The sequence below is a fragment of the Cyprinus carpio genome, chromosome B4 (genome assembly GCF_018340385.1).
Source record: "Cyprinus carpio isolate SPL01 chromosome B4, ASM1834038v1, whole genome shotgun sequence".
NCBI classification, from domain to species: Eukaryota; Metazoa; Chordata; class Actinopteri; order Cypriniformes; family Cyprinidae; genus Cyprinus; species Cyprinus carpio.
In genome coordinates this window covers 22,408,629-22,436,110 of record NC_056600.1, presented here as the reverse complement: position 1 = coordinate 22,436,110, position 27,482 = coordinate 22,408,629, and the positions used below count along the sequence as shown (strand labels likewise).

The 27,482-nt window shown below is 34.0% G+C and overlaps 2 protein-coding genes across 4 annotated transcripts in view; both read left to right on the top strand.

The window, feature by feature from the left end:
• Positions 1-818: 818 nt before the first annotated feature.
• LOC109094514 (transcription intermediary factor 1-alpha-like) lies at positions 819-15,783 on the top strand. Of its 3 annotated transcripts, XM_042722397.1 has the most exons (19): positions 827-942; positions 1,017-1,347; positions 2,375-2,493; positions 2,636-2,783; positions 2,988-3,120; positions 3,663-3,779; positions 4,338-4,452; positions 4,813-4,959; positions 5,162-5,276; positions 6,824-7,212; positions 7,567-7,698; positions 9,265-9,379; positions 9,540-9,585; positions 10,318-10,450; positions 10,680-10,900; positions 13,442-13,574; positions 13,695-13,769; positions 14,462-14,608; positions 15,242-15,783. In XM_042722397.1, exons 2-19 carry the CDS (start codon positions 1,092-1,094, stop codon positions 15,572-15,574), a joined length of 2,874 nt encoding a protein of 957 aa, XP_042578331.1. In that variant the 5' UTR covers positions 827-942; positions 1,017-1,091; the 3' UTR covers positions 15,575-15,783. The 3 variants fall into 3 exon arrangements, with proteins under 3 accessions (XP_042578329.1, XP_042578332.1, XP_042578331.1); XM_042722395.1 differs by having other exon boundaries at positions 819-1,347; XM_042722398.1 differs by having other exon boundaries at positions 820-1,347; positions 9,268-9,379.
• A 3,402-nt stretch (positions 15,784-19,185) lies between these two features.
• The window catches only part of LOC109079938 (NACHT, LRR and PYD domains-containing protein 3-like), an 86,229-nt gene continuing 77,932 nt past the window's right edge, over positions 19,186-27,482 (top strand). The window contains 3 exon segments of the mRNA XM_042722394.1: positions 19,186-19,433; positions 21,661-21,852; positions 22,024-22,218. Of these exon segments, the coding sequence (XP_042578328.1) occupies positions 21,674-21,852; positions 22,024-22,218 (374 nt within the window). The 5' untranslated portion in view covers positions 19,186-19,433; positions 21,661-21,673.

The following is a 27,482-nucleotide window of genomic DNA, read 5'->3' as shown; positions in this document are numbered from 1 at the left end:
TGCTTGAGAGGTGCCTTTTTCGCCCAAATTACATAACATTTACATGGTCATTATATAATTGTAAATATAGTCAAAGCTTAATAAAAAAATAAAATAAAACATTACTGGCATTGTGTGAATAATATGCAGTCATGTAATCCATAAAAAAAGGAACTGTAATCTGATTATGAGCATTATAAATGGTGATTTACTCTAATAACAAATTGTTGGAATCCAGATTACATCAGTACTACGCAGCACTGCCTATTTATTTCTCAATTTAAATAAACGAATCCTGCTGATTCCTACACTGAAGGAATCTGCACGAAATACAATACAATAGTGCAATTTCTTTCTTTCTTTTTTCTTTCTTTCTTTCTTTTTTCTTTCTTTCTTTCTTTTTATTAATATTAAAATAATGGTCCATACCTAAGGGGGTGAATTGCTGTCCACATATGTGGAAAATCTCTTAATTTTAAAATCAATTAATTTTGTGTCATAAATAGTGAGTTGTTATTTTGTTAAAACGACTTGTTTTTTCCAAGAAAGTGTGTCGTTAAAACGATATATTTTCTCGTAATAACGACATATTATGTCACAAAAATGATATGTTAAAAAAATCCAACTTTTAACAAGACAAGAATAAATCACATATAAACTTTATAGAACTCATAAACTCGTTGTTTATTTGTATTTATTACAAATTTTATAGTAAAACTCCGTTTATTAATAAAAGCATTTTTTTTCGCATTTTATCTTACCACACGGTTTATTTTCTTTCTTTTCTTTTTTTTCTCTCTTTCTCTCGTGATATATTTGTCCTGCCTCGGCTGCCGTGGCAACACGTCACAATGGAGGCCGTGCGACGTCATATTTGTGGCCTCATCATCATATGCTTCTGGCAACAACACAGCCGTGCGTTTCATTTGTAAACTTTATTGACGACTGATGAGCGAATAAGCGGTAGGGATTCTCTGCGTTTTGCCTGTCATTAGAGTTGTGAAGATTAATTTAACATAGATGTTTACTAAAACCAGCGCACGGACTGCAGTACAGCAGCAGTTACTGGTGTGAACCTGAGATGTTCCTACTGATGTTCTTCTTGCAATAAAATGATGGATGGAAGTGAGAAGATGGAGTCTGATGATGTGGTGATCATCGTGGAGAATGAGGCGGAAAGTAAGCGCGCTGATGAAGCTCAGGGCAGTGTGAGGATGATGATGATGGCTCTGATGGACGTGTGTCCCGTGTGTAAGCTCAGCTTCAGTAGCAGGGAGCCCAAACTGCTGCCCTGCCTGCACTCCTTCTGTAAGAGATGCTTACCTGCTCACAACACACCGGCCAGCACCAACAGCAACGCGCAACAGTGTAAGAGTTCGCTTTTCACTTTCACTTATTCACAAGATGATTAATCCCAATCAAAGACGAAGAGCTCAACAGTACAAAGTCTCAAAGCTGCTAGAACAAAGAAAAATGGCATTTATAAATTCAAGCTGATCTTCAGTTAAAATATGAGCAAGTAATAATGTATTTTGAATAAATATGTGACCCTGGACGACAAAACCAGATTTTGGATAAATAAGCTTTTCATTGATGTATGGTTTGTTTGAATACCACAATGTTTGGCAGAGATACAACTATTTGAAAATTTGGAATCTGAGGGTGCAAAAAAATCTAAATATTGAGAAAATTGCCTTTAAATTTGTCCAAAGAAAGTTCTTAGCAAAGCATATTACTAGTCAAAAATTAAGTTTTGATATATTTACGGTAGGAAATTTACAAAATATCTTCATGGAACATGAGCTTTACTTAATATCCTAATAACTTTTGACATAAATGAAAAATCAATCATCTTGACCCATAAAATGTATTCTTGGCATATATGAATAGACATGTATGTCTTAAATTTACATTTCGGATAATTCCGATTATGATTTACTCTGGTTCTGCTTTGTTTGTCATCGGTTATTCAATAATTCGTCGAAATTGCCATCATTTTAAATAGAATCATTGATTAAGAATTTTATAGGACACTTTAGAAATATATTGCGTCCCAATAGTGGGGTAAGATGGCCTCTTTGAATAATTTAATATTTTGTGCTTTGGCACGTGTTTCTATGTATTCATTTTTCTGCACATGCTAAACTTGCATCTAAATATATTACATTATATAAGTATACAATATATCTCAGAATCAGAAATAGCTTTATTGCCAGGTATGTTTACACATACAACAAATTTGTTTTAGTGACAGAAGCTTCCACCGCACAAACAGAATGACATTGACAATTTTTTTTCTTTTCAGTTTGTAATAATATGTCCTCTTTTGTATTATGCATTCTGGTGACTTGGTATTGAATGTGTTTTCCTGCTCTTCTCTTTTGTGTTACGTTAGTGAACATGATCCGCTGTCCAGTCTGTCAGCAGGAGTGCATGGATGTTGAGGTCTTGGATAATTTCTTCGTCAAGGATTCTGTGGAAGTGCCGAGCAGCACAATGGAGAAGAGCTGTCAGGTGTGCATTCACTTCTCTCAGTCAGTGTTTGTACTACACCTCTGAGATGCTGCTATATACATATAATACACTGTAATAATAGTACATATAGGAATGAAATGATGTCTCTGATGAAATGCATCTTTGTGTCTTTTGCTCTCAGCTCTGCATGAGTTGTGACGATAACACAGAGGCCAGCGGTTTCTGCGTGGAATGCGCAGAGTTTCTGTGTGTCACCTGCATCGATGCTCACCAGCGTGTGAAGTTCACCAGAGATCACACAGTTCGGCAAATAACCGAAATGTCCTCAGGTTTGACGCTAAACTTTTGTAAATGATATCAGCTTGTGAGGAGTAGTGCAGTGACATTCAGACATTTTTAAATGTGACTTAAGTTTTGGTTACACTACTGATTATAATCTTTTATTGCAACTTCTGTAAATGAACTTCGCAAACTTGCAGGAGTGCATTTCTGAAGTTACAAAGATGGATATGAGATTTTCTTCCTGTTTACAGAGGCGATGGGTGCTTCCACACAGAAGCCTGTCTTCTGTGACATCCACAGACAGGAGCCATTGAAGCTCTTCTGTGAAACCTGCGATCTCCTCACCTGCAGAGACTGTCAGCTACTCAAACACAAGGACCATAAGTATGGCTCACAATTATGATAGCATTAAAAGAATAAATGAGGAATTCTCATATTAACATGTATAATGTTCAAAGGTATACTTGACCTAAAAATTAAAATTGTCATTTGACTTTTTTCTATGGAACATGAGAAATTCAGCTTTTTTTTCTAGACATGAAAGAAGATTTTGTTGTTTTTATGTGTGTGTGGTGAGAAATGTAGTGTGTTGTTTGTGTGTGTGTGTGTGTGTGTGTGTCCATATAATGAAAAGTCAGCGAAAGTCAGTTTACCAACATTCTTAAAACTTGGGTTCCACAACAAAAGGAAGTCATAGAAACTTGGGACAACATAGGCGTGAGTAAATGATGATAGAATTTGAGTTTTTGGGTGAACTAAATGTTAATATAAATCTAGTATGGTAAGCATTCTTCTGAAACAGTGTGCATTTTCCATTTTTTTCCTGTTCAGTGTCATAAAGTATATAGATGTGTGTTGCTGTAACATGTATGCGAATATCAGTGGCATCATCAGTATTATAGCTAACAGAGAATTTTCCAATACAGTTACCAATTTCTAGAAGATGCATATAAAAACCACAAGGAACATCTGGAAAATATGACCTGCCAACTTCAAGAAAAGAAGAAAGTTATAGAGGACATATCTAATACCATAAACAACGGGTATGTTATGTTTATTTATTTATTTTATAATTAATATTAAAGCAACCTGTGACCTTTTAAAGCCAGAGTTCCCAACTCACATAGCATACCTAGATATACAGTAACTTTGTTATTTCCTCAATGCAATACCTGGAAATGTCATTGAAAGTAATAATATTGAAATATCATAGACATTTCTATAGTACAGTATTTTCATTTCTGGAGGGGGTTCGTGAATTAATGATAAGCTAATAATTAATTAGATCAGATGTTATAGGAAATGTAAACAAATGTGAAATCTCCAAGCGAAAATTCAAGTAAATATTCTGCATCTAATGGATTCAGGAAACCCTGCTATAGTGAATGCATAGTGAATATACATTTTTCTAGCAATGCTCAACTCCCGAGATATTTCACTGGAAATATTTATTTTCAAATGTAATCAATATTAAAATGACTTGACCAGAAATGACAAATGCAGTGGGAAAAGTGTCAAAATGTGGGAACCCCTTTAAGATGTGTAGTATGTAAAAGCACATTTTAATTATTTTTATGGCATATTTTTCCTGTTCTTGTCAGTCTTCAGCAGGTGGATGAAAACCGCAAGACTGTGGCTAATGAAATTAAAAAATCTATCTGCAATCTCATTATGGAGATCAACAGGAAGGGGAAGTTATTGTTCAATCAACTTGAGGTAGTGTCCAGTATATCATCATCAAGAGCAGTGCTTCCCAACTGGTTGTCTTAGGTTGTTATGGGTTACGTACAGCAGGGAAAAATGAAACTAAATGCTAGTAATAAAACCTTATAATAATAGAGCATAATTTACTAAGTAACATATAAGCATCCTCACAAAAAAAAAATACCAACTAGACTACATTAAATAGGCTTGACTTGCAGCAAAACACATTCTATCAGTATAATATACAATTTTGGAATCACCATTTGATGTCTAATGTAAAATCTTTGTGCTGGAGCTAAACCAGTTGAGAAGCACCGTAGTCAGATTTGATCGTTTTGAATTGTATGAGGTTACAAAAGCATGTTTATTTAGGCAATCACAAAGGACCATGAAACCCTCTTGAAAAAGCAACAACAGGATGTGACCTCACTCTCCACACATCTTGATCACGTGATTAATTTCACAAAATGGGCCACAGCCAGTAACAGTGGAACAGCCCTCCTGTACTGTAAGCGGTTGGTAAGTGTCTTTCTAACGAAACATGAAGATTTTGCATCTCTTCCGTGTGATTATAATTGGTTTTTAATCTAAATTTTGCAAGATGTGTACAATGATCTTAGTTAACTCATATGATCACAATTAGAATAAATTATTTTGAATGTACTAATTGTGGTCAGCCTGCTGTTTGGATGATGGTCTCTCCTTCCTTTTCTCATCACAGATAACTTGTCAAATCCAGTACCTCATGCGAGCAAAGTGCAACATCTCATATGTTCCCCAGAGTTTGGTTCGGTTTCAAAGTCGATCTGCTTTTTGGGCCTCAAATGTGGATCTTGGTAAGATTCTTACAAAAACTGGTTTTGAAACTGGGAAAAAAAGTAAGACCTCAAAAATGCCAACCTTAATTAATTGTCAGATGTGGGATAAATTATAGATTACATTTTTTTTTTTTGACAGCCTTATAAATCATTAAAATCTAAATATGAACCCCCTGTCAGTTTTTACTGTTTTCTTGAATAATAAAAAAGGAACATTGTAGTCTTTATTTTTGTCACAAGACTTAAAAAAAAGTTAAAGATTCTTTGTGTTGTGAAAATACTTATTAAAAAAATATTTAAAAAATTACCATTCTTTAAAACACCAACACTGGCTAAATAAAAAGAGGCAAAATGTACCATTTACTATTTACAAATACTTGCATTTAACCAATTAATTCTATCAGTCACAATGCTGTTAACTGTTACCATTGCAAAGTAATGATCTCTATGAGCAATTTCAGTCGGGTTTCAGATCTCAACATAGTACGGAAACAGCTCTTGTTAAAATTACAAATGGTCTTCTGCTTGCAGCTGATTCTGGTCTTCTGTCTACTCTTATTCTTCTAGATATTTGTGCTGCCTTTGATACTTTTAGTCATTCAGTTTTACTTGAATGTTTGGCTTGTATTGGAGTAGCTGATGATGCCTTTTTTTGGTTTTCGTCTTATTTAAGTGATAGGAAGCAGTTTGTTCAGATTAAGAATGCTCAGTCAGAGCCTGTTACAGTTACTCAAGGTGTTCCACAGGGGTCAGTATCGGGTCCGCTTCACTTCAAAATCAGGCTCCTGTTTATCTTTCAAATCTTCTTCAGTTGTACATTCCTCCACGTTCTTTGAGATCATCCTCTGCAGAGTTATTGAGAATTCCAAATTTCAAGTTGAGTTCCTTTGGCATTATGGCTTTAAAATCTGTTTAGAATCTGTTTAGAATAGCTTTTAGTGATTTGATTGTTTGATTTGTATGTTTGTATGTTTTGTATTATTCTATTGCTTTTCTTTTATAATTAGTTCACTCATTTTAGTAAACCATGGCTACATTTATACTAATTTATTCCCTCTTTTTGATTTAATTAAATCGAGGGAGAGAATTAGTAAATTCTGGCCAGGAATAAAAGTTCTGGCTATGGACAAAAAGAAGAGTTTATGAATTAGTATTTTGCTGTTTACGGATTAGAAATTCAGGACTTCACATTGGCAATTTTAGTAGCATGAAAAACAAAATGGTTATTTAAAATGAGAATAAATTATTTTAAGAAAGTGTGCAAAGAAGCAGTTCATGACTTCAGTTTAGTTTAGACAGTCAGTTTAGACTTATATAATAGACAGTTATACACTATTGCAACATTGTATCTGCACTTGTATCTGCTCTGGCTTGTGCTGCCACAAGGATAACAGCACATGCACAACTGATTCCAGCACTCGAAAACAAAGGTCTAAGTAGTGTACATGTGTCAAATATCTCCATTGTCAATGGAGTGCACTTTTAATGGCTTGCGTATGTAAAAGAAAGAAATTCTTGCAAATGTACAAGTTATCAACTGTAAATATTCTTGAATCTTTTCTCAGGTTCTTTAATGGTAGAGAAAACTCCAGTGCGTCATCCCAGTGGTCCACAGCCATTTCCTTTCCAGCAAATGAACCCAGGCCCTAGACCCGATGGTCTTCAGACGGGGTTCCCAAACTCACATGCCCAGCAGCAGCAGCAGCAGCAGCGGCAAAGCACATTGGCCCAGCTGCAGATGCAGGTGGAGAAACTCTCCCAGCACACCAACCGCCACCAACCACCCACCCAGTGGTCATGGTACCACGGCATGCGCTTACCAGGGCCATCTCCACATAGACCCATGCAGGGTGGATCACCCTCTCAGGCGTTACCCAGCATGCCTCAACATGGGCGTCGATATGGTGCACGGAGCCCGCCACCTATGCTTCAGCCCACTAACCTACCTCCACAGGTGAAGTGTGATTTTAATATTACAGAAAGTTAGAATAATTTCTAAAGGATCGTGACACTAAAGACTGGAGTAAAGGCTGCGTAAAATTTGGATTTGGTACCACAGGAATGGATTACATTTTAATATAGGAAACAGTTCTTTTAAATTATACCAACATTTCACAATATTACACTTTTTATTGTTTTTTTTTTTAATCAAATAAATGCAGCCTTGTTGAGGCTTGGTGAATTATTCCATATTGAATTATTTCAATTATTCCTTTTGACTGGTAGTGTACATGTTAATATAATGCTCATTAATGAATGGAAGAACAATTGGGTAATTCTAAACTTGCTGCTTTTTTCTTTCTGAAAGACTTTGAGGGGTCTTATCAACAATCCCACCTATCCTCTTAAACCGATGGAGGTGCTTCCAAGAACCCGCTATCCTCACAGTGCTGCTTTCTCCAGTGGAGCTTCACTTCCCACTCCACAGACGCTCAATCAGGTGAGTGTGCTGGACATCATGTTATCAGTATTGGGTGAAAACTGTGCCTGCTTGACAGGTTAACAAAAATGTAGCCCATCTGTTATAAAAACTGTCAATTGTTTGAGTGAATTTTGAGTAAACACATTGAGTCTTAAGTATAAGTGTGCAGTTTTGTAGTAGATCTCTTTTGGTAGTGGATTACGGGTAGTTCACATGATGAAATCAGATACTGAAACTACATTAATCAATTTGTGACACATACAGTTTTTATGATTACAGTTTCTTTTCCATTATAGTTTACATAATTGCATTAAAGTAATATTCTACGGAGTGCCTCAATATAATTAAGTTACAGTATGATTAACAAAGCAATATTTCTAAATATTTTGCTGCTGCTTAATCATATCCAATTGAATAATAATTATAAAATAATAATCTCTAAAAATAAACATTCTTAAATAATATTCAGGTTGGCTTAATATTGTATATTGATATTTTGTTTTCATATATTTTTATTCATCACCTTCCACGCGCAATATTTGTTCTCAAGCTTTAAGGGAAGTATTGTTTGTTTGCTTAATACAAGATATGTGTGTTAAGTCTATACTGTGAAAAAAACAGATAATTAAATAATTATTGCAACTATTTATAGAACAATCAATCAGAAAATATTTCATTGTGACAACTGTAACCTTTTAATGAAAAAAAAAAATTACTAGTCTTGTCAAACGATTAATCACGATTAATAGCATCCAAAATCAAAAGTTCTTGTTTACAAAATATATGTGTATACTGTGCATATTTATTATGTACATATAAATACAAACACAAACACATGCATGTATATATTTTAGAGAAATATTATATTTATCTATTAAATGTAATTATGTATAATATAAAATATAAGAATATAAATATATAAATGTGTATATACATAAATATTTTTTTTAAATATATAATGTGTGTGTGTGTGTGTGTGTATATATATATATATATTATATATATATAAAATATAAAATATACACATAAAAAATAAAAAATACACCTAAAAAACAAATATTATATGTAAATATATATATATATATTAGTAAATATACACCTTACAAATACATATGTTATGTAAACAACAACTTTTATCTGGGATGCGATTAATCATGATTAATCATTTGACACCACTGAAAAATACAGATTTTTACCTATAGGCCAGAAAGAAAAACATATGGAGATGTTTATTTATTTTTTATTTTTTTGTCAACCACCCATATACAGTATAAATGTTATTGGCCTATGAAAAACTCTACTGACTATTAAAAAAAAAAAAAAGTTTGCACTCCACATACATGTACACTGCTGGTCAAAAGTTTGGAATAATTTTAGATTTTTTGTTTTTTATGTTTTTGGCTGCATTTATTTGATCCAAAATTCAGTAAAAGCAGTAGTATTGTGAAATAATGTTAAGAGTTCTGTGTAAATATTTTATGATGGAATCAATTTCTGTGATGGTAAAGATGATTTTTTTTTTTCAGCAGCTATTACTACAGTCTCATTTGTAATATACATATGCAAAATTCTGTTTGCACTTAACAGAACATGCAGGTAACGTCGTACCTGAACAGGAGATTTGATCCCAGCATGCAGCTGTCTGCTCAAAGGCCCAGTTATCAACCCAGTCACCTCTCCACACCTACAGAACGAACTGGTACACTTCTTAAGCAAAAAATAATGTCTGGTATCGGTAACCACCTTGTCTTGTCTTGTTGATTGGAAACATAAATGCTTGCTGCTTAGTTCATGTTCTGTTATCAAATACTTTGTTTTATACGTTACTGAATATTGTCTTGATTTTATTGAACTTTTAGTACAAGGAAGACAAATGTCTGTCACATCATCAGAACCAAAGACCAGGTAAATATTCTTCTAATATTCTCCTGTTAATTCAAGGTTTTGAGTTCTTTTAATTCAATTTGTTTTGGTTTCTGTAGTTAATTCATTAGTTTGTTTTCTGTTATTTAATCCGGAAATGCCTAACATGCAACAAACTTTGCTTTGTATAGATTTTATGTTGTACTTGAAAGATTTAAGATTAAAACGTGAAAATGTCTTCTTGCACTGATGCAACAGAATGGCCAGCATTCGAAACGTAACCAATAGGGATGCCATTGTCAAGTCAAGGATGTAAATGAGAGGTGATGAAAGTGTATCATAGTGTAGATAATTGTTTCTTTAGCGGAAAAGTCTGTAACATTTAATCACCCCCATTAAATTAAAGAAGCTGTTAACACTGCAAGCATATGTTGCTTTATTTATTATAATGAGTGATATAAAGATTACTTTTAGAACTTGTAAAGAAATGTTGAAATTGAACTAGCCAGCTAGACTCTACCTATCAAATTGAAAATATCTCATTTTATTCTCTCAACAACTCTCCAAATAAGGAAAATAAAATAGAAAGTTTGAAGCTGTTAAAAGAAAGGCTTTTGCAGCTATGCTAACCAGATTTTTTTTTATTAACACAGTGTTGTATATTTACAAAAAATATATATATAAAAATGGATTTACATTAGTAATAATGGAAACATGTCATCACAGTGTGAAAATATTCCATTCTTGTACTGCCTTCTTTTATTTGTTCCCAAGTTCTGGCTCCTGGAAGCGTGTAGAAGCCCCCCAGAGTGGCCCATCAAACCCCCCCACCAAGAGGAGACGCAGGTCGTCCCCAGGGCCAGTCATTGTTATCAAAGATGAACCAGAGGATGATGAAGTTCATTTTGTAAGATTTTTCTCATTCTGCACCAGTTTAGAGATGGAACAGATTTGAACATCAGATTTATTCTGATTTGACATCTTAACAACAAAGAAGACCAAAAAATTCCCAGTTTTTGTCCCCTGTTTTTAAAAGATTAAATTTAGCAAATTCATGTATTTTGTCAGGTACACACAAATAAAAGTTTTTCACAATATTAATTTTTTCATTTCTTTAATTTTGTGTGTTACTGTAGGTAAACACCAGTGCTAAAGCCAGTCTTCCAGACAGCACAGGCGTTCAGTCTCAAACACCACAGGGTGAGCAGCAATCAGAGAAGACCCCAGAAGCAGATGAAGACCCCAATGAGGACTGGTGCGCGGTGTGCCAGAACGGAGGAGAACTGCTCTGCTGTGACAAATGTCCCAAAGTCTTCCATCTTAGCTGCCATATTCCCACACTGACTGCCTCTCCAAGGTATCAGACTAATCAAAATCATCTCCAGTCTTCAATGTCACACGCTGATTTGGTACTCAAGAATTGTCATGCCTACTTTGGGATAAATGCAACAAATGTTGAAAAAGTTTTTGCTGTTAATGTTTTTGTGGAAACAGTGATACACTACCATTCAAACGTTTGGGGTAAGTAGATGACAGTAAAGACATTTTATAATGTTACAAAAGATTTCTATTTTAAATAAATGCAGGTGTTTACCATTTCTATTCACCAACGAATCCTAAAAAATAATCTTGATTTCCACAAAAATATTAAGCAGCAAAACTGTTTTCAACATTTGTTGCATTTATCCCAAAAAATCCAAAAATACAATAAAAAATCCCACAATAAATCAACATCAAACACCACAGGGTATGAAGTCCACGATACAATATTTATTGCGATATATTAAAAAAAGATAAATGAAGATTTGATTTTGGTTAGTTTTTAACAAAAACTTATTTGTTCGAATTAAACCATAATGAAGTTATTTTATAATGAAAGTACATTGAAAGCTTTGAAAATAATTATAAATCAACTATAAATCAATTCAGACTGATGCAGTGATGACCTTTAACATTTTATGTAATAATTTAACATTTGTAGATGGTCTAAAGAAAAAGAGTTGTAAACATTCTGAAAATCTTTCAGAGCTCATAATCTGTTTGAAAAAAAAGAAAGAAAAAAAAACATTACACATTAATAAATAAATCTGTATATATAAAATTAATTTACAAGTGTCATGTTTGTGATTTTTATTCATGTAAGCTATATCTTCTCATCTTTAAATCAAAACATACTCGTGATTTTACGACATCAGTTACTGCTTTATTTAATCAGAAACACAATCTTAATGTTATTTTTATATTTTACTTTCATTTTATTACAAGTAGGCCAGCAGTGCCCCCAAGGGAGTTAAAACTCCTTACCTGAGGGGCATTAGGACCCGGAGGAGGCAGCTGCTGGTAGTGACTGTTGAATCATCATTCTGTTCATTCATTCTCTGTATAAAGGGTTGGTTCACCCAAAAATGAAAATTATGTCATTAATTAGGCCTACTCGCCCTCATTTCATCCCAAACACATAAGACCACCGTTCATCTTCGGAATACAAATTAATTAGTGAAACGTGAATAAATTAATCAAAAATAACCTAATTTGTGTTCCGAAGACGAACGGTGGTTTTTCAGGTTTGGAATGACATGAGGGTGAGTAATTAATGACAGAATTAAATTTTTTTTGGTGAACTATCCCTTTAAATGCAGCGATCAAAAACAGTGAATCTATCTAATCAACAATCAGGCAAAAATTTGCTTCAGGAATGACCACAATGCTGATTTGATTTTATTGCTAGCACACCCTGAGCACACGTTATTCGTCTTATCGGCATAATTGTATATATCAGACCAGTGCTGATGTTTACATTTTAAGCCATTATCGGCCAATTCCGATATCGTTCCGATAATATCGTGCATCCCTAGCTCCAACCCATGTTCTTAGAAAACTTAAGTCAGAAAAAAGCCAGCAAATTTACTTAAACTTTAAAGGGGACTCTTATTATTTGTGATAAGTCTGAGTCTAAATTATGTTCATGCTGTTGTTTTAGGAAGCCAATAAAATTAGAATATTATAATAATAGCAACAATGACCGTTATAGCCATATATTGTAAAACAATTGCACTGTAAAATAAATGAAAATGAATATGAATATTTCATAGGTATATTATATTTGCTTTACACTACAGTAGGGAAATTACAATACTTCTTTCCTAATTTCTACACTTTAAAAAGAGATTTTGAATTCGAACTGTATTTAAACCGCTAGCTGTCAGTAATTCATATTGCATTTTTAAGCTTTTATTTTGACGGAAATGGCAGTAGAGCTTTTATTTTGAAGTTAAACTCCAGCTTCAGTGAAAACAGGCTTACAGAAACACGTCTCACTATAAATCTAGTGACATGCTGAAATCATCTGCCAAGAAAATAAAGCCTAACTGATAGCTGTTGAGTCCCCAAACGAGTGCTAAACTCACAGCACATGCAATAAACGAGTTCACCGTGAACGGAGCCGTTCTGAGGTGCGGAAAACACCAGGTCACGAGCTGATCGCCTCAACAATGCGCTTCACTTTGAAACGCACAGCAAAAACAGACTTGATGAAGGGATTTAGCCATATTATGCTTTCTGTTATAGTTCATTTGACAGATACTGTGCCAAAGCATGGCCCAAAACACAAATTTAAAGACCTTTTATGCTAGAATAAGTAGTTTAAATGTATTTTAAAAACTACACATTTTGCCCTGAAGACCTATCGTTTCAAATCGTCATGTGACCACGATAATATCGAGCCAGTTTTGCTATTGCGATATCACGATATTGATAATATCATTAAATCCCTTTTATCTAATGTTAAGATTTTGAGCATTGTCACCCTTTTGCTAATATGCAATAGGTGTGATTGTAGTTTTCTTCTATTAATTCTACTGTAGTTATGTATGTGTGTTGTGTTTGTGTGTATCTGTAGTGGGGAGTGGTATTGTACGTTCTGCCGTGACCTTACCTCACCTGAAATGGAGTATAACGTCAGTGCTAGAGGAGAAATGAACAATGTTAAGCAGGATCCAGATTCTGAGGCTTTCACTCCTGTGGATAAAAGAGTATGAACTGATTTCAGTTAACTAACTTATTTAACATAGTTAAGCTTTATTTTAGATGTCACTTTAGAAGAAGTTTTAAAAATTTAAAAACGGCTGCAATTATTTCTTGTGTTCATGCAGAAATGTGAGCGACTGCTGCTTCGTCTTTACTGCAATGAGCTCAGCACGGATTTTCAGGAGCCTGTTACACCATCGGTAAGATCTTCCATCTCACATGGCATTCTAGATACATAAACTACATTTATTTTCATTGGGGAAATAATAAAAAAAAAAATTCAATGTGAGGGTTTCAAATTTCAATTCAAAGAAAAACAGTAAAATTTTGTACCAAAAGACACACTATGTACTCTCCATGTAGTCTATGAATTTTATATGGTTATTTTTTCATTAATAATCGGAGTCTGATAGCCCCTTCCCCTTCGTGATGTAATTAAAGCTGCGACAGTCGAGTGCATAAAGTCTCCAACATTTCACACTTAATTTTGTCGGTTATTTAAGTGCATCGTCCGACTTTTTGAAGTGCAAATACTACAAAAACATCATAGAATAGTGCATAAGTATGCGATTTAGGATGCACCTAGTATTTTGCATAAAGAAAATTAAACCTAAGGGTATTGAGAGATATATTTTTTTTTTCATTACAGAAATTAGAATTTGGGGGAAAAAAAATGCTTAATTGCCATAAATGACAAATAATGCCATGGTACAAAATTTTGTTAATTCATGCCAGTAATTAGAATATAATTTTTTAGGTTTGTCTTCAGATTTTGGGGTGACCCAGATATACAGTAGTTACTTGTAGGGTTTGGATCAAAGCTTTAATTTTTTTCATTTAATGATAAAGACTGTTTTCTGTTCCGTCCCTTGTTCACGCTCCACATTTGCAGTCGATGCCAGAATACAGTGAGATAATAAAGACGCCAATGGACCTGTCGGTGATCAGAAGCAAACTGGAGGACAGAAATTACAAGAGCACTGAGGACTTTGTTGAGGATGTCAGGTTGATTTTCAAAAACTGTGCAACTTTCCACAAGGTATGCTACCTCGCATTGATTTACAATATTATTTTCAAGATATAAGGGATGATTCTTCAATTAGGGGAACTTTCTGTCTTTTAAGTTGGTTTTAAGAAAAGAAAAAAAAGCATAAAAATAGTTTTATTAGATTATACATAGCTTTAAATGTTTTATGTGTAATTTTTTTTATTTATTAATTTATTTAGGGCTTGTTGCCGACCTTTTTAAACCTTCCATCTATAACAAAGTTTTAAATTCACAAAACTTCTATTTTTAATTTTTCGAAAAACTTTCCAGTTAATTTGGTATTGGTGTACAATAGTTTTTTTTTTTTTTTTTTAAAGAATAGCCATCCGAAAGACTGATATCATTACCATTACATTCAGTTCAGTAAGTTTTATAGGTTAATTGACTACTAGATAATGTGTTGTGTTAACCAAAGCCTGTTGGAAGATTGTTATAAATGTTTTAACATAGTTTGAAGGGTTAGTTCACCCAAAAAATGTACTGTATTTGTACTTAATCTCAGTTGTTTCAAACCTATATGAATTTCTTCTGTTGAACACAAAAGAACGGTGGTACAAACAGTGGTACAGCTTGAATGAGGTAACCCATGTGACGTGTAATGTTGTGTATTCACGTTGTTTGTAGGAAGACACTGAGATGGCCAGTGTGGGTGCTAATCTGGAGAGTTACTTTGAGGAACAGCTGAAGCTCTTGTATTCAGACCATACATTTCCTGGCGTGAAGGAGGAGAGCGTTGCTTCTTTGTGTCCTGATGATACAAGTCTCTTATCAAAGACGCCTCCACAAGACACTTCCCCTGCTGAGGAGATTGTGAAACCCTCCAGTGAAGATCTCCCTCAGGGGGAACCGCACAATAAAGACATTGAGAAGAAGCCAGAGAACTTAAGTTCTCCTGCAGGATCCAGTCCAGCAGATGCTGAAACAGACAGTAAAGTGACTAAAGATCCAACTTCCTGAAATAATCTTCCTTGTTCATCCTCTAAAGACTGGATGGTGACATGCACTTTCCTAGAGTGTGGAACCTCTGGTTCAACTGCAATAATTATACTGTACATTTTAATTGTTTTAAGCATTTGGAAAATAGACAGTTTGACCACTAAAGATGTAATATAGCAATGCAATGTGGAATATAGGCATAATAAATACCTATAATAATACATCTAAAAGATGTCTGTTTGAATTTCCGTTTTATTCATGTGCTGAAATGAAAGATGGCAAATTACATAGTTCACTTTTAAATTATAGTTCACTCAAAAAAAAAAAAAAAGGTTATTTATTAATTGTTATTTTCTGTCAAACACAGTAGACATTTTTGAGTTGCTGCTCTTATCTATATATAGTGAGAGTTGCATGATGTCTGTCAAGCTTCAAACAGAAACAAAAACATTTCTCTGCAAAGATAACATTATGACTGTGTTCATGTCCAGATTACAAATGCAGCATCACACACACATGCACAAAAACTAATTTAAAACCACGAAACTGCTTAAGTAGTTATGGTTTGAGGCATCAAAATAGACAACAAATAGAAGTATAGGAAGTATGTAATGGCCAATATGAATAACATACATACACTCCCTGACAAAAATCTTGTTGCTTATCCAAGTTGTAGGAACAACAAAAAATAACTTGACTTCTAGTTGATCATTTGGAATCAGAAGTGGCTTATATGAAAGGCAAAGGCCTCTAGATTACGCACCAAAATAAAATCTCATGTCTTGATTTTTAATTATTTAATTAGGACAGAAAGGTCAGACTTTGCTTAGACAAAAGTCTTGTCACTTAACAGAAATAATGTACAGTACAGAGCATAAAGTCATGGTGCAGTGGAAAAAGAATTAATATTGTGTGTGACTCCCATGAGCTTGGAGGACTGCATCCATATGTCTCGGCAATAACTCAGATAACTTATTAATAAAGTCATCTGGAATAGCAAAGAAAGCATTCTTGCAGGACTCCCAGAATTCATCAAGATTCTTTGGTTTCATCTTCAATGCTTCCTCCTTCATCTTACCCCAGACATGCTCAATAATGTTCATGTCTGGTGACTGGGCTGGCCAATCCTGGAGCACCTTGACCTTCTTTGCTTTCAGGAATGTTGATGTGGAGGCTGAAGTATGAGAAGGAGTGCCATCCTGCTGAAGAATTTGCCCTCTCTTGTGGTTTGGAATGTAATGGGCAGCAAGAATGCCTTGATACCTCAGGCTGTTGATGTTGCCATCCACTCTGCAGATCTCTCACACGCCCCCATACTGAACGTAACCCCAAACCATGATTTTTCCTCCACCGAACTTGACTGTTTTCTGTGTGAATCATGGGTCCATGCGGGTTCCAATAGGTCTTCTGCAGTATTTGTGATGATTGGGATGCAGTTCAATAGATGATTCATTGGAAAAATCAACCTTCTGCCACTTTTCCACAGTCTATCCTTCCTGCAAGCTGTGGGCCTTGGCAAATGCAACACGATTTTTCAGTTGTCTTCTGTATTTAATGCTGGTTTCTGAGCACTAATTCGGCCATTGAGACCACTGCGTGAGAGAATTCAACAAACTGTTCTTGTAGATACAGGGGTTTCTGGTGACCAGTTCTTATGTAGCTCTGCTGCAGTTGAAAAAATGGCTGGCCCTGGACTGTCGAACCAACAAACGGTCCTCTCGAACACTTGTCTTACGGGGTCTGCCTGACCTGGGCCTGTCATGACCTTCACCAGTTTCTTCAATCTTTTCCTTATCCTCTCCACTTGACGATTAGATACATTAAAGATGTCTGCCACCTCAGCAGGAGACTTAGTCTTCAGGCTCTTTATGATCAGCACTTTGGTCTGTGGTTGAATCTTTGGCATGCTGTCAGAGGTCAGGATGAATTTCAAATGAAGGTTGGGTGTGCTGGGGTTCTTCTTCTACACACCTGGGAATGTGTTAATTACAGTATTTGTCACAGGTGAATCTCTAATCTGTGATTGGTTGAATCCTTTAAAGATGTGACAAGACTTTTGTCACATCTTCACAGTCAATAATTACGGAGTAAAAGAATAAAATCAAATGTAACAATTTATTATCAGTCAGGTAAATATATATTCTGCCAATTACATACCCAATTTAAAGATATCAAATCAATACAAGACATCAAATTCTCAAAGATGAATCTAAGATTGAAAGATGCATACCTGACTTCTAGTGAAATACATAGTATGAAGTGAAGAGACACACACCACACTACAGGCTTTCTGGTTACAGAATCGCCCTGATCCTTTTGCTGCAATCCTTTAAATACCTCAGACCAAGACAAACATCCCCCGAGATGAAGACAGAAACTAACAATTGGAATTTGATTAAGTCAGGTCCCAGACCAGTGTAGTTTACACCTCAAAGGGAACAGAAGGTAATTTACATGGAAGACCCTGGAAAAGGGCACTCCCATTACAGTAATCAAAATATCTCTTGACTCTTAGGATCTGTATTCTCTTTTAGTCTACTTTTGTAAGGTTGAGACCATTGTACCAGGCACACTGAGACATTTCAAATGATACCAAACATATATAGTCACTTGTTGTATACACTTAACATTGCATAGATTTAGAGTGAGTTTCAGGTGAGAGGGAAAGGATGGGATCATAGTGTGAGGAGGGAGTGTGATGGTGAGGTGTGAACTGCTAGGCGTGGTGTGTCTCCGATGGCACTGTTACTTATGCAGGAGGGTGTTCAAGAGAGTGTTCAAATGTTAATTATCAGGAAAGTCCTTTGTTCTCTTAGGGAGAAGTCGTCCTTCAGTCCAGACGGTCCGACTCCAGCCTTACATATATATGTATGTATGTGTAATGTTTCAATATATATTTGAATCCATAAACAACAAAATTTAAGCCTCAAGATTGATTTCTGATGTTTCACTTGTTTTGCTCCATTGCTCGCTCCATAGGATCCTAGTGGCTGTAACCATAAAATGCTATTTTATGTAATTTTTCCCCACCAGATGGCATCAGAGAAACTCAGTGCTTCAATTCCAAGGCCATCCATTGGTTTTTGATAAAAGGAGACTGAAATTGTCTTTATTTATTTTTTTATTTATTGTGAAATAAGGTACAAACACTGCTTATTTGCATATATTCTTAAAATATCCAGAATAAAAGGTAAATATCATAAAAATCACTATATATATATATATATATATATATATATATATACAGAAAAAAACCTACATAAATATTTAGAAAAAAATTATAAAATATATATATGTATATCTTATACTTGCCAATACTGATACCTGAATTTTCATTGCTGCAGTTTATTTTATTTTATTTGAAATAATGAGTAGAGAAACCAAAAGAGTGAATCACACACACACACACACATATATATATAAGATATAGAAAACATGCATTTTGTAAAAATATGTAACCGTAAACACATTTGAATGTAGATTTCTGACATGTAAATTAGAAAGGTAGATGTGTAGAGTTAAATCAATTTTGTGAGTTCAGTTAAAGACAGCTTTATAATAATTTAATGTCACATCTTCATAATGCAGGTCACGTCCTCATGTTTACTGTATTCTGGAGTATTGCAATTAGAGACGCAATCTGGACCCCTCAGGTGTAAACGGAGCCTGTGTTTATTTTTTAATGCCGGGAAACTGGTTTTGTTCGTACTCCTGGAATGCTTGTAGTTTGACTGGTTATGAAGAAAAACATTTCTAGTCGCAGACAAGTTTGAGGGCTTCAACAAGTCCGTCACCACTTCAGAGGAAGTCATTATTCATGGAAAATTAATAAATACTTGTGCTATTGTATATTTCAGTTTGTGATTCTGATCTGCCTAAGGTAGGCTACAGCGCACTTCAGTTTAGTTTCACTTGTGGTTTCACTCTGCAAACAATCGAGTAACATGCATGCAGTTCATATGGGTGCTTCATTTCATCGTCTTAATCTAAAATGTCGTATTTGAATTTCATTTCGTGGTTCATATAATGCTTAAAATAGGCCTATGTTGAACATTTACAAACTATGTACAATAGCAAACTGTATTGTAACAGTGTAATATATATTATGGATGTGAACACGTGTTGCGGTGTTCGTTTTTCCAGGTCATTTGGTATAAGATCAAAGTTTACTTTGATGCGAACTGTGTAGTGTATGTATAAAGTTGAACCCAAAACTTGTCAAAATATCCACTTGTCTTGATGTGTATCGAATAGCTAAGTCCAAGTCTAGTCGTTTCAAGTTAGTATCTCTAAAGCTGTTTACTATTTGTTTATAGCACATCTTTAAGCTACGTGGGTCATTCTACAGAAACATCCACTTTTGGTATGGCAAAATGTCTTAAAATGTATTTCTTTTTTTTAACATTTAAACTTAGACCACATTATTAGATTAACTTTATTTCAAGACCACATGTACCATTTCTTTTGTCACTGGTGCTACCTTCTTTATAAATATTAAAAGATATTATGAAAGATTTTTTTTTTCAGCACGTAGTCAGAGTTACAGAAAAATAGTGAAAATGCAAGAAATAAGGAGATTGTTTTATTTAATGTGAAAGAAAAAACAGTACAGTAACACAGCACAGTAACACCAGTGACATACATAAGACCTGATATACTGATCCCATAAGGAAGGTAACACCAGTGACAATTTTCCGAAAAAATGCATTTTACAAAATGCCTCCTGTAAGGTATCAAACCATTTGTTGTCAATCATGGTATACCCACTAAATTGAGTAGTTTAATCCATTTGTATTATAGTTATTTTTATAATTCCCTAACAATAAATAGGTCATACCAGTGACGTCAACTAAAAGCTTCATATGAAATCCTGAGATAAATGAGAAAATTTCTGATAACTGAAAAGAAACAGTGGACTTAACATGGGCCTTTTTCATAGATCTTTAGAAAATAGGAAGGAGGAAGTCAAGTGTGATTTTTATTTCAAACAGTAACGGTTTTGGTCAAACGGTAACACCAGTGACACAACTTGGGGGACCGCTGTTTTCATTATATATGTTATAATATTTATTCAGCATTTTGCTTTATTATGCCATTTATATCATATATTTGATAGTTATGAATACATTATTGTATTTTAAATGGTAGGAAAAAAAAACGTTTTTGAATGCAAAATAAAGCACTTTCCCTCTGTGCATGGCTGTGGGGACAAGCAGTTTTGTGGTGCTTGGAATTCTTTATAATTAATTAAAAACAAATATTGCCATATTGATGGCGCAAGAAGGTTCAAATAACATATTGTTTTATTTTAAAATATAAAAAAATTGTAACCCTAATGTGTTTTTCAATTGTAATATTTCTGTAAAGGCTAGGGACAGAAAAATGGACATTTCTGTAGAATGACCCACATACGTTTTTAAAAACTCACAGTGTTGTACATAGTCTCCGCACTCATGGTGTCCTAGACCAGTGGTTCTCAACCACATTCCTGGAGGACCCCCATCACTGTCCAACTGAAATTTGGGTATAGAAAATCATGATTTTTTTTTTTTTCGGGAGAAGGGCCTCCTTCAGAGAACGCAACCACGAGTGTATTATCAGCGTTTATATTCTTTTGTTATCTTATGTAGGCTTTGGACCAGGAAACGATAATATTAGAAATAGATGATATAGATCAAGTGGTTCGCTAATCCATGAACTTGAAAGTGCAGGACCAGGATTAAGAACAGATATTTTTTCTGTATTACCGTATCTGTATCAATAGATGTTAAGTTAGGGCACTTCACCAAAGTGTTTATTTTAATAGAAATGTAGCTAATACACTGGCATTAAAAATACAGAAACATTTTATACAAGCTAAAATATTCCAGATTCCATTATAATTCGGTATCAAATTTGAAATTAACCATCTTAATATAATTATCTATCTATCTATCTATCTATCTATCTATCTATCTATATATATATGTTTGTCAGGTTTTGGTCATTGGTAATTTTATGTATCTAATTCAAATAAATAGAAACTGATTTTATTTTGAAGGAAGTTTTTTTTTTTTTTTTTATGTAAAATGACTGTCCAGTTTTTGTCATTTTATCTTCACATGCAGAACTGACATCTTCATGGAGACACTGATGAATGCCCCCTGTAAGATGAGTGTCAGTGAGGAGGGAGAGCAGAGGGTTGTTGTTCACTACCAGAACCAGAGAGCATCATTTCCAGAGCCCAGCTGTGTGTCTATGAAGAGTGACATATCTATGCATCATCCCCTTGATCTCAGTGAGGAAACATTTAACACCAGGTGAGATGATAATCAGTTACAATGTCATTCTCATAAAATATAGTATGCGTTTATGTTTTAATGTAGTTAAAGCTAGTTAATCAGATAAATGCAACAAACAAATTGCATCAGGAGCTCTGTAGTGACAGCCCACTCCCATAAAATTCCAGCTGTGTTTCTCTCCAAATGCAGAAATAAAATCTTGAAGACACAGAAAAACGCCACCTCAAAACTGAGTCCCTTTGAGGTGAGAGAGGAGGGGGATTTTGTTCATTACCAGAACCAGAGAGCATCATTTCCAGAGCCCAGCTGTGTGTCTTTGAAGAGTGATAGATCTATGCATCATCCCCCTGATCTCAGTGATGGAACAGTGACCTCAGTCTGTGTGTGAGTACAAATTCTCCTGCAGTGAAACAAGTAAGGTTGCCACCTTCAGTGTAAGAAAGTAAGGGATTATATTCTAATATTCAATTATCTGCTTAATAATGTCTTAAAATTGTTAATTATCTGTCTACCAAGCTCTAATATGTATGGAATATTATAATAATAGTAGTGCTGTGAAATGATTAATCGTGATTAATCGCACCTAAAATAAAGTTTCTGTTTACATAAAATATGTGTGTGTACTGTGAATATTTATAATGTATATATAAATACATACAGCATATATTTTGAATATTTTTACATGTACTTATAGTTACATTTAGTCATTTAGCAGACGTTTTTATCCAAAGCAACTTACAAATGAGGACAATGGAAGCAATCAAAACCAACAAAAGAGCAATGATATACTGTAAGTGCTATAACAAGTCTCAGTTAGCTTAACACAGTACACATAGCAAGTCTTTTTTTTATAATATAATAAAAAGAAAACAGATAGAATAGAAAAAGAAAAAGAGCAAGCTAGTGTTAGAGGTCTTTTTTTGCTTTTGTTAATTGTATAATAAATAAAAAGAAAACAGATAGAATACAAAAAGATTAATAAGCTAGTTAGTTTATTTTTTTAAGAAAACAAGCAGCAAATGAATAGAGTGCAAGTCTAAAAGGGACAAGTGGGTTTTTTTTAAGAATAGAATTAGAATAGAGAGTGCTAGAATTAGAGGGTCAAGTAAAGATGGAAGAGATGTGTTTTAGCCGATTCTTGAAGATGAAGAAAGTCCATAAAAGTGACATTGTGCTTCTTTGGGATGGCACAATCAAGCGACGATCACTTGCAGAACGCAAGGTTCAAGAGGGCATGTAAGTCTGAAGTAATTAATTTAGGTAAAGGGGTGCAGAGGCAGTGGTGATTTTGTAGGCAAACATCAATGCCTTGAATTTTATGCGAGCAGCTATTGGTAGCCAGTGGAAATTGATAAACAGAGGTGTAATGGTGTATATTATATGTATATTCGTATAATTTATATCATATAAAAATATATTTAATATAGAAAAATAATATATTTTTCTTAAATATATACATGCATGTGTGTATTTATATATACATAATAAATATACACAGCACACACACATATATATTATGTAAAAATAACCTTTTATTTTTGATGCGATTAATCACTTGACAGCACTAATAATAGACTGGCTAAATTAAAAAATAAAAAAAAATATATGACATACAATATCATCTTCAGTGTACGTCTGTGGTAACAGGAATTGAGAAATGTTAGTCTAGGTCTTTTACCTTATAGCAGCATGGACTGTGAGTAAATAAAAAAGAATTTCAGCAATTCAGCCCTATATTTGCCATGTGCAAGCCTGTTTGCACCACTGAATAATAATAATAATAATAATAATAATAATAATAATAATAATAATAATAATAATAATAATAATAGTAATAATAATGTAATTAAAAAAGTAATAGCAAATTTTTCTCACAATTTGACATTTTTTCTAAGAATTGTTAGATAGAAATTGGCAATTGCTAGTTATGAAGTCATAATTGCCAGATATAAGGTCATAATTATGTGTTATAAGGTCAGAATGGCAAGATATAAAGTCGCAGTTATGACTCATAAAGTCAGAATTGCATTTTTTCCCCTCACAATTGACTGACTATTTTTCTTGCAGTTGTGACTTTATATCTCTCAATTCTGACTTATTTTTTCAGAATTTTGATATAGACTTGCAATTGCATGTTATAAAGTCAAATTCTGAGGAAAAGAATGACTATTTTCTTACAATTGAAATTTTATATCTGAATATTTCTCAAAATTGTGACTTTACAGTAGGTGGCCAACCAAAACGAGCTTTTTGCCGCCGCCGCTTCAAAAAAAATAATCAGCATCTTACTACTGATTAGTGCTTCAACAACAACAAATCAACTAAAGAACAAGCGCATAAAAGCACATTTTCGTAAATAGCCGTCAGCTTTGCCTCACCGATGTGTTACATTTGACAGCTGCAGTCAGAGAAAATGAAAGAAAAACACTGTAGTTAAATTATTGAATATTCATAGATTAAAGTTTAGTACTTATGAAGTTATGTGCGTTTCTTAGAACGAATTCAAGCAGGACAAATGTAAAGCCTATGAGCCTGTGCTTATATTTTCTCTAAGCTACACATATTACACCATATTTTAGATTTGAAACATTTAATAGGTATGCAGTATTATTTAAATAATATGAATTATGTGTTATATTATCCTAAAGAAATGGTGGTTTACTTTGTATCGGAGCATTAAAAGTGGTCTATTTTAATGAGCTAGGCTACATGGATTTATATGCAAAATGTCAATATTCTCACATATTAGGCCTATATTTGTCACAAATACATTTTTAATTTATATTTTAAAATTCCCCTAATAAAACAGCATGCATATTTGTCATGCACTACTTTGTTATTCGTTATTCAGAAAGGTAAGGCCAATAAAAGAAACTCCAGAAGTCCGGGTGTGAGAGGAAGCTGTGAATGGCCTCCTTGTTTGTTTGCCATGCTGCTCTTCTTATAGTGCTCCTGCTTCTTATCAGGTGACTGATCACCTGACAGGCCAACCATACAGTTCTTAAAGACAAACATACACTAAAATGGTTAAGAGGCATAAAATGGACATGAGAAACATGAAAACCAATTAAAACTCTATAATACATAAAATCAATGTAATAAATAGAGCGGTTAAAACATGTCCCTTATCTGACAGTGCCACAATTTTGGCCTAATTAAAACAAGAAACGAATGAATTAAACCTGCACGATTTAGCTAAATCATTGAACTCTAAAGAATTGACAGATTAATAAAACGTCCTCACGTTTAAACTCAAGTTCTCTCATTATAATCAACAGTGCAAACGATGTAAAAAAGTTTCATTAATTGACAACTTCAGTGATTTTAAAGGGAGCCTTTTTTACTTGCTTTCATACAATTTAAGTAAAAAAAATATATATATGCAGCCGCATTTAAATGCAGGTGTGTATCATATTCCTTAAAATATCAGAGTGCAAGATTTGCGTGGCAAGCATGATGCTGAGTGTGACATGCAGCATTTATTCTTATTTGTCTACATATTTTATCTTCATTACAAATCTTGTTTGGTATTATTTTGGATAACTGCATGTAAAAAAATTATTTACTTTGTAATGCACATGCAAAATGTAAAACTTCCATCTTATGCGCAGTCTATAGAATTTTATAATTATTTGTACAATAATATTTAACTTACCCTGTTTTATATCTTTATTATTTAATGCAAAAGAGATTTATTAAAACAAGTTTATAAGAGTCATGCATCCGTTTAATCTTGATCAAGAACAATGAATGATCAATGATTTGGAGCGGCATGGGCCGTTAGATCATTTTAAAACGTCAAATAGCCTTCAATTAACAGGTTATAACTGCATCTGTCTCAGTTGTAGACTTGTGAAGATTATTTTTTAATACGTAACCGAAAAGAAATGTGCTCTACTGTTATTCATATTCAAGTGTTTGTGTGAAAATTATTAATGTGCATGCATGACAGGGAGGCACCCTCTCGATCACTTGAATTTTTTTCCTGAAAATGAAATAATTAAAAATTAGGGTGCCTCACATACATGAGAAATATATCTAAAGAAAGCTTGAAATTTAAGCATTATGTAATCTGTTAAGGTTGCATTTCTCTTTAAAAGCGCATACAGTATACTGTGGAGATTAGAGTCAGCACTGTGAATTTCATCTTGCAGCCGACAAGAAAGCATTTGTTTATTAATAAATAATTTAAATGTCTCCTTTTTCACAATTATTAGGCTACTTCTGCCTGTGCTTTGTTGCAAACTTAATGCGTGTGCGGAATATATTAAGGATCAATATGGATTAGATGTTAATTTAATATAAACGTGCGATTAGTTGAATAATGACTTAAATGAACGACTAGGGTACTAGTAACTAGAAAAATCTTACGTGGGGGGCAGACCTATTAAATATCCTGTTGACATCTGTTAAAGTGTTTAAAGCATTATATATGCGTTTGTAAAAATTCTGAGAAGATTTTCGTGAATCCGGCCCCAGGTTTTGACGCTGAATGTCACACCAGTAACGAATTGCCCAGTAATGAAACTAAAAATAATTAGGCCTACATGATGTCTCGGGACACTTTCTTATTACTGCAATATATTTTTACATTTGTATTGCCAAAATGACTGCAGCGTTGCCGCGAACAATGAAAACTGAAAATAGTAGCTACAAATACATTAAGAACAAATGTTTTTGTCTCTTTGGCAGATGCGCGTCTCTTTTGCCAGTTTCTTTGTCTCTCTCTCCGAGGCGCCTCATCTCTCCTAAGAAAAAAAAAACATATTATATTGTAATGTATCTAATACTCTGTTTGCAGTTGCAAAAATGTCAAAAGCCAAACCAAACGAGGCATTTGTCCTACTTTTTAGAGATTTGGTCGCAAGGCAAGTCAGTGGAAGGTTTTTTTTTTTTTTTTTTTTTTTAAGTGCAAGGTCTAGAGACGTGTTTTAGAGGCTGAATTTCTTTGAACTTGAGCGCCGTGTTTTAGAATGATGTAGGCCTTTATGCATGAGAATTATGTGTGCGAGAAACTGCTAAACACCTGAGATGAAAGCACAGAATCCGAGTGATTTAATCTAAAAAAGCTACTTCTCAAAATATACAATTTAATATTAAATCAAAAAAAAAAAAATCGCATAGCCACCAAATTCAAAAATCTGACATCCAGATACAGATGGTAGAGTACTGAATAAAATGAAATCGCATAGCCACCAAATTTAAAAGTCTGACGTCCAGTAAATAAAAATGTGAGCAGTTTTAGGCAGCCGTTTTACCACAAATATAGACAAGTGATACCACCACAACCACCAGAAATACTTAATTGTGTCTGCTTTACAATGAAACACAAGCTCTTTGCGACCAATTCCCTGACATAATACATTCATTGAGATCCATTTAACAGATGCATCACATCAAACAATAACAACACAAACAGCAACAAACAATAACAATACAGCGAAAAAATTAAACTACGATTATCTAGCCCTCTATCAAACATGAAAAAAATATTCCATCATAGCTTACTCAGTAGTGCTGCTTTCTTAATTGCACTGCTTTCGCAGGAATTTGTGTCAGAGTAACAAAGCAGAGGCCCTGCTTTGACTAAACCTGCTCTGCAAGTTTGAAACCCTCATAAGACACTGTCCATATAAAGAGCAAGAGAT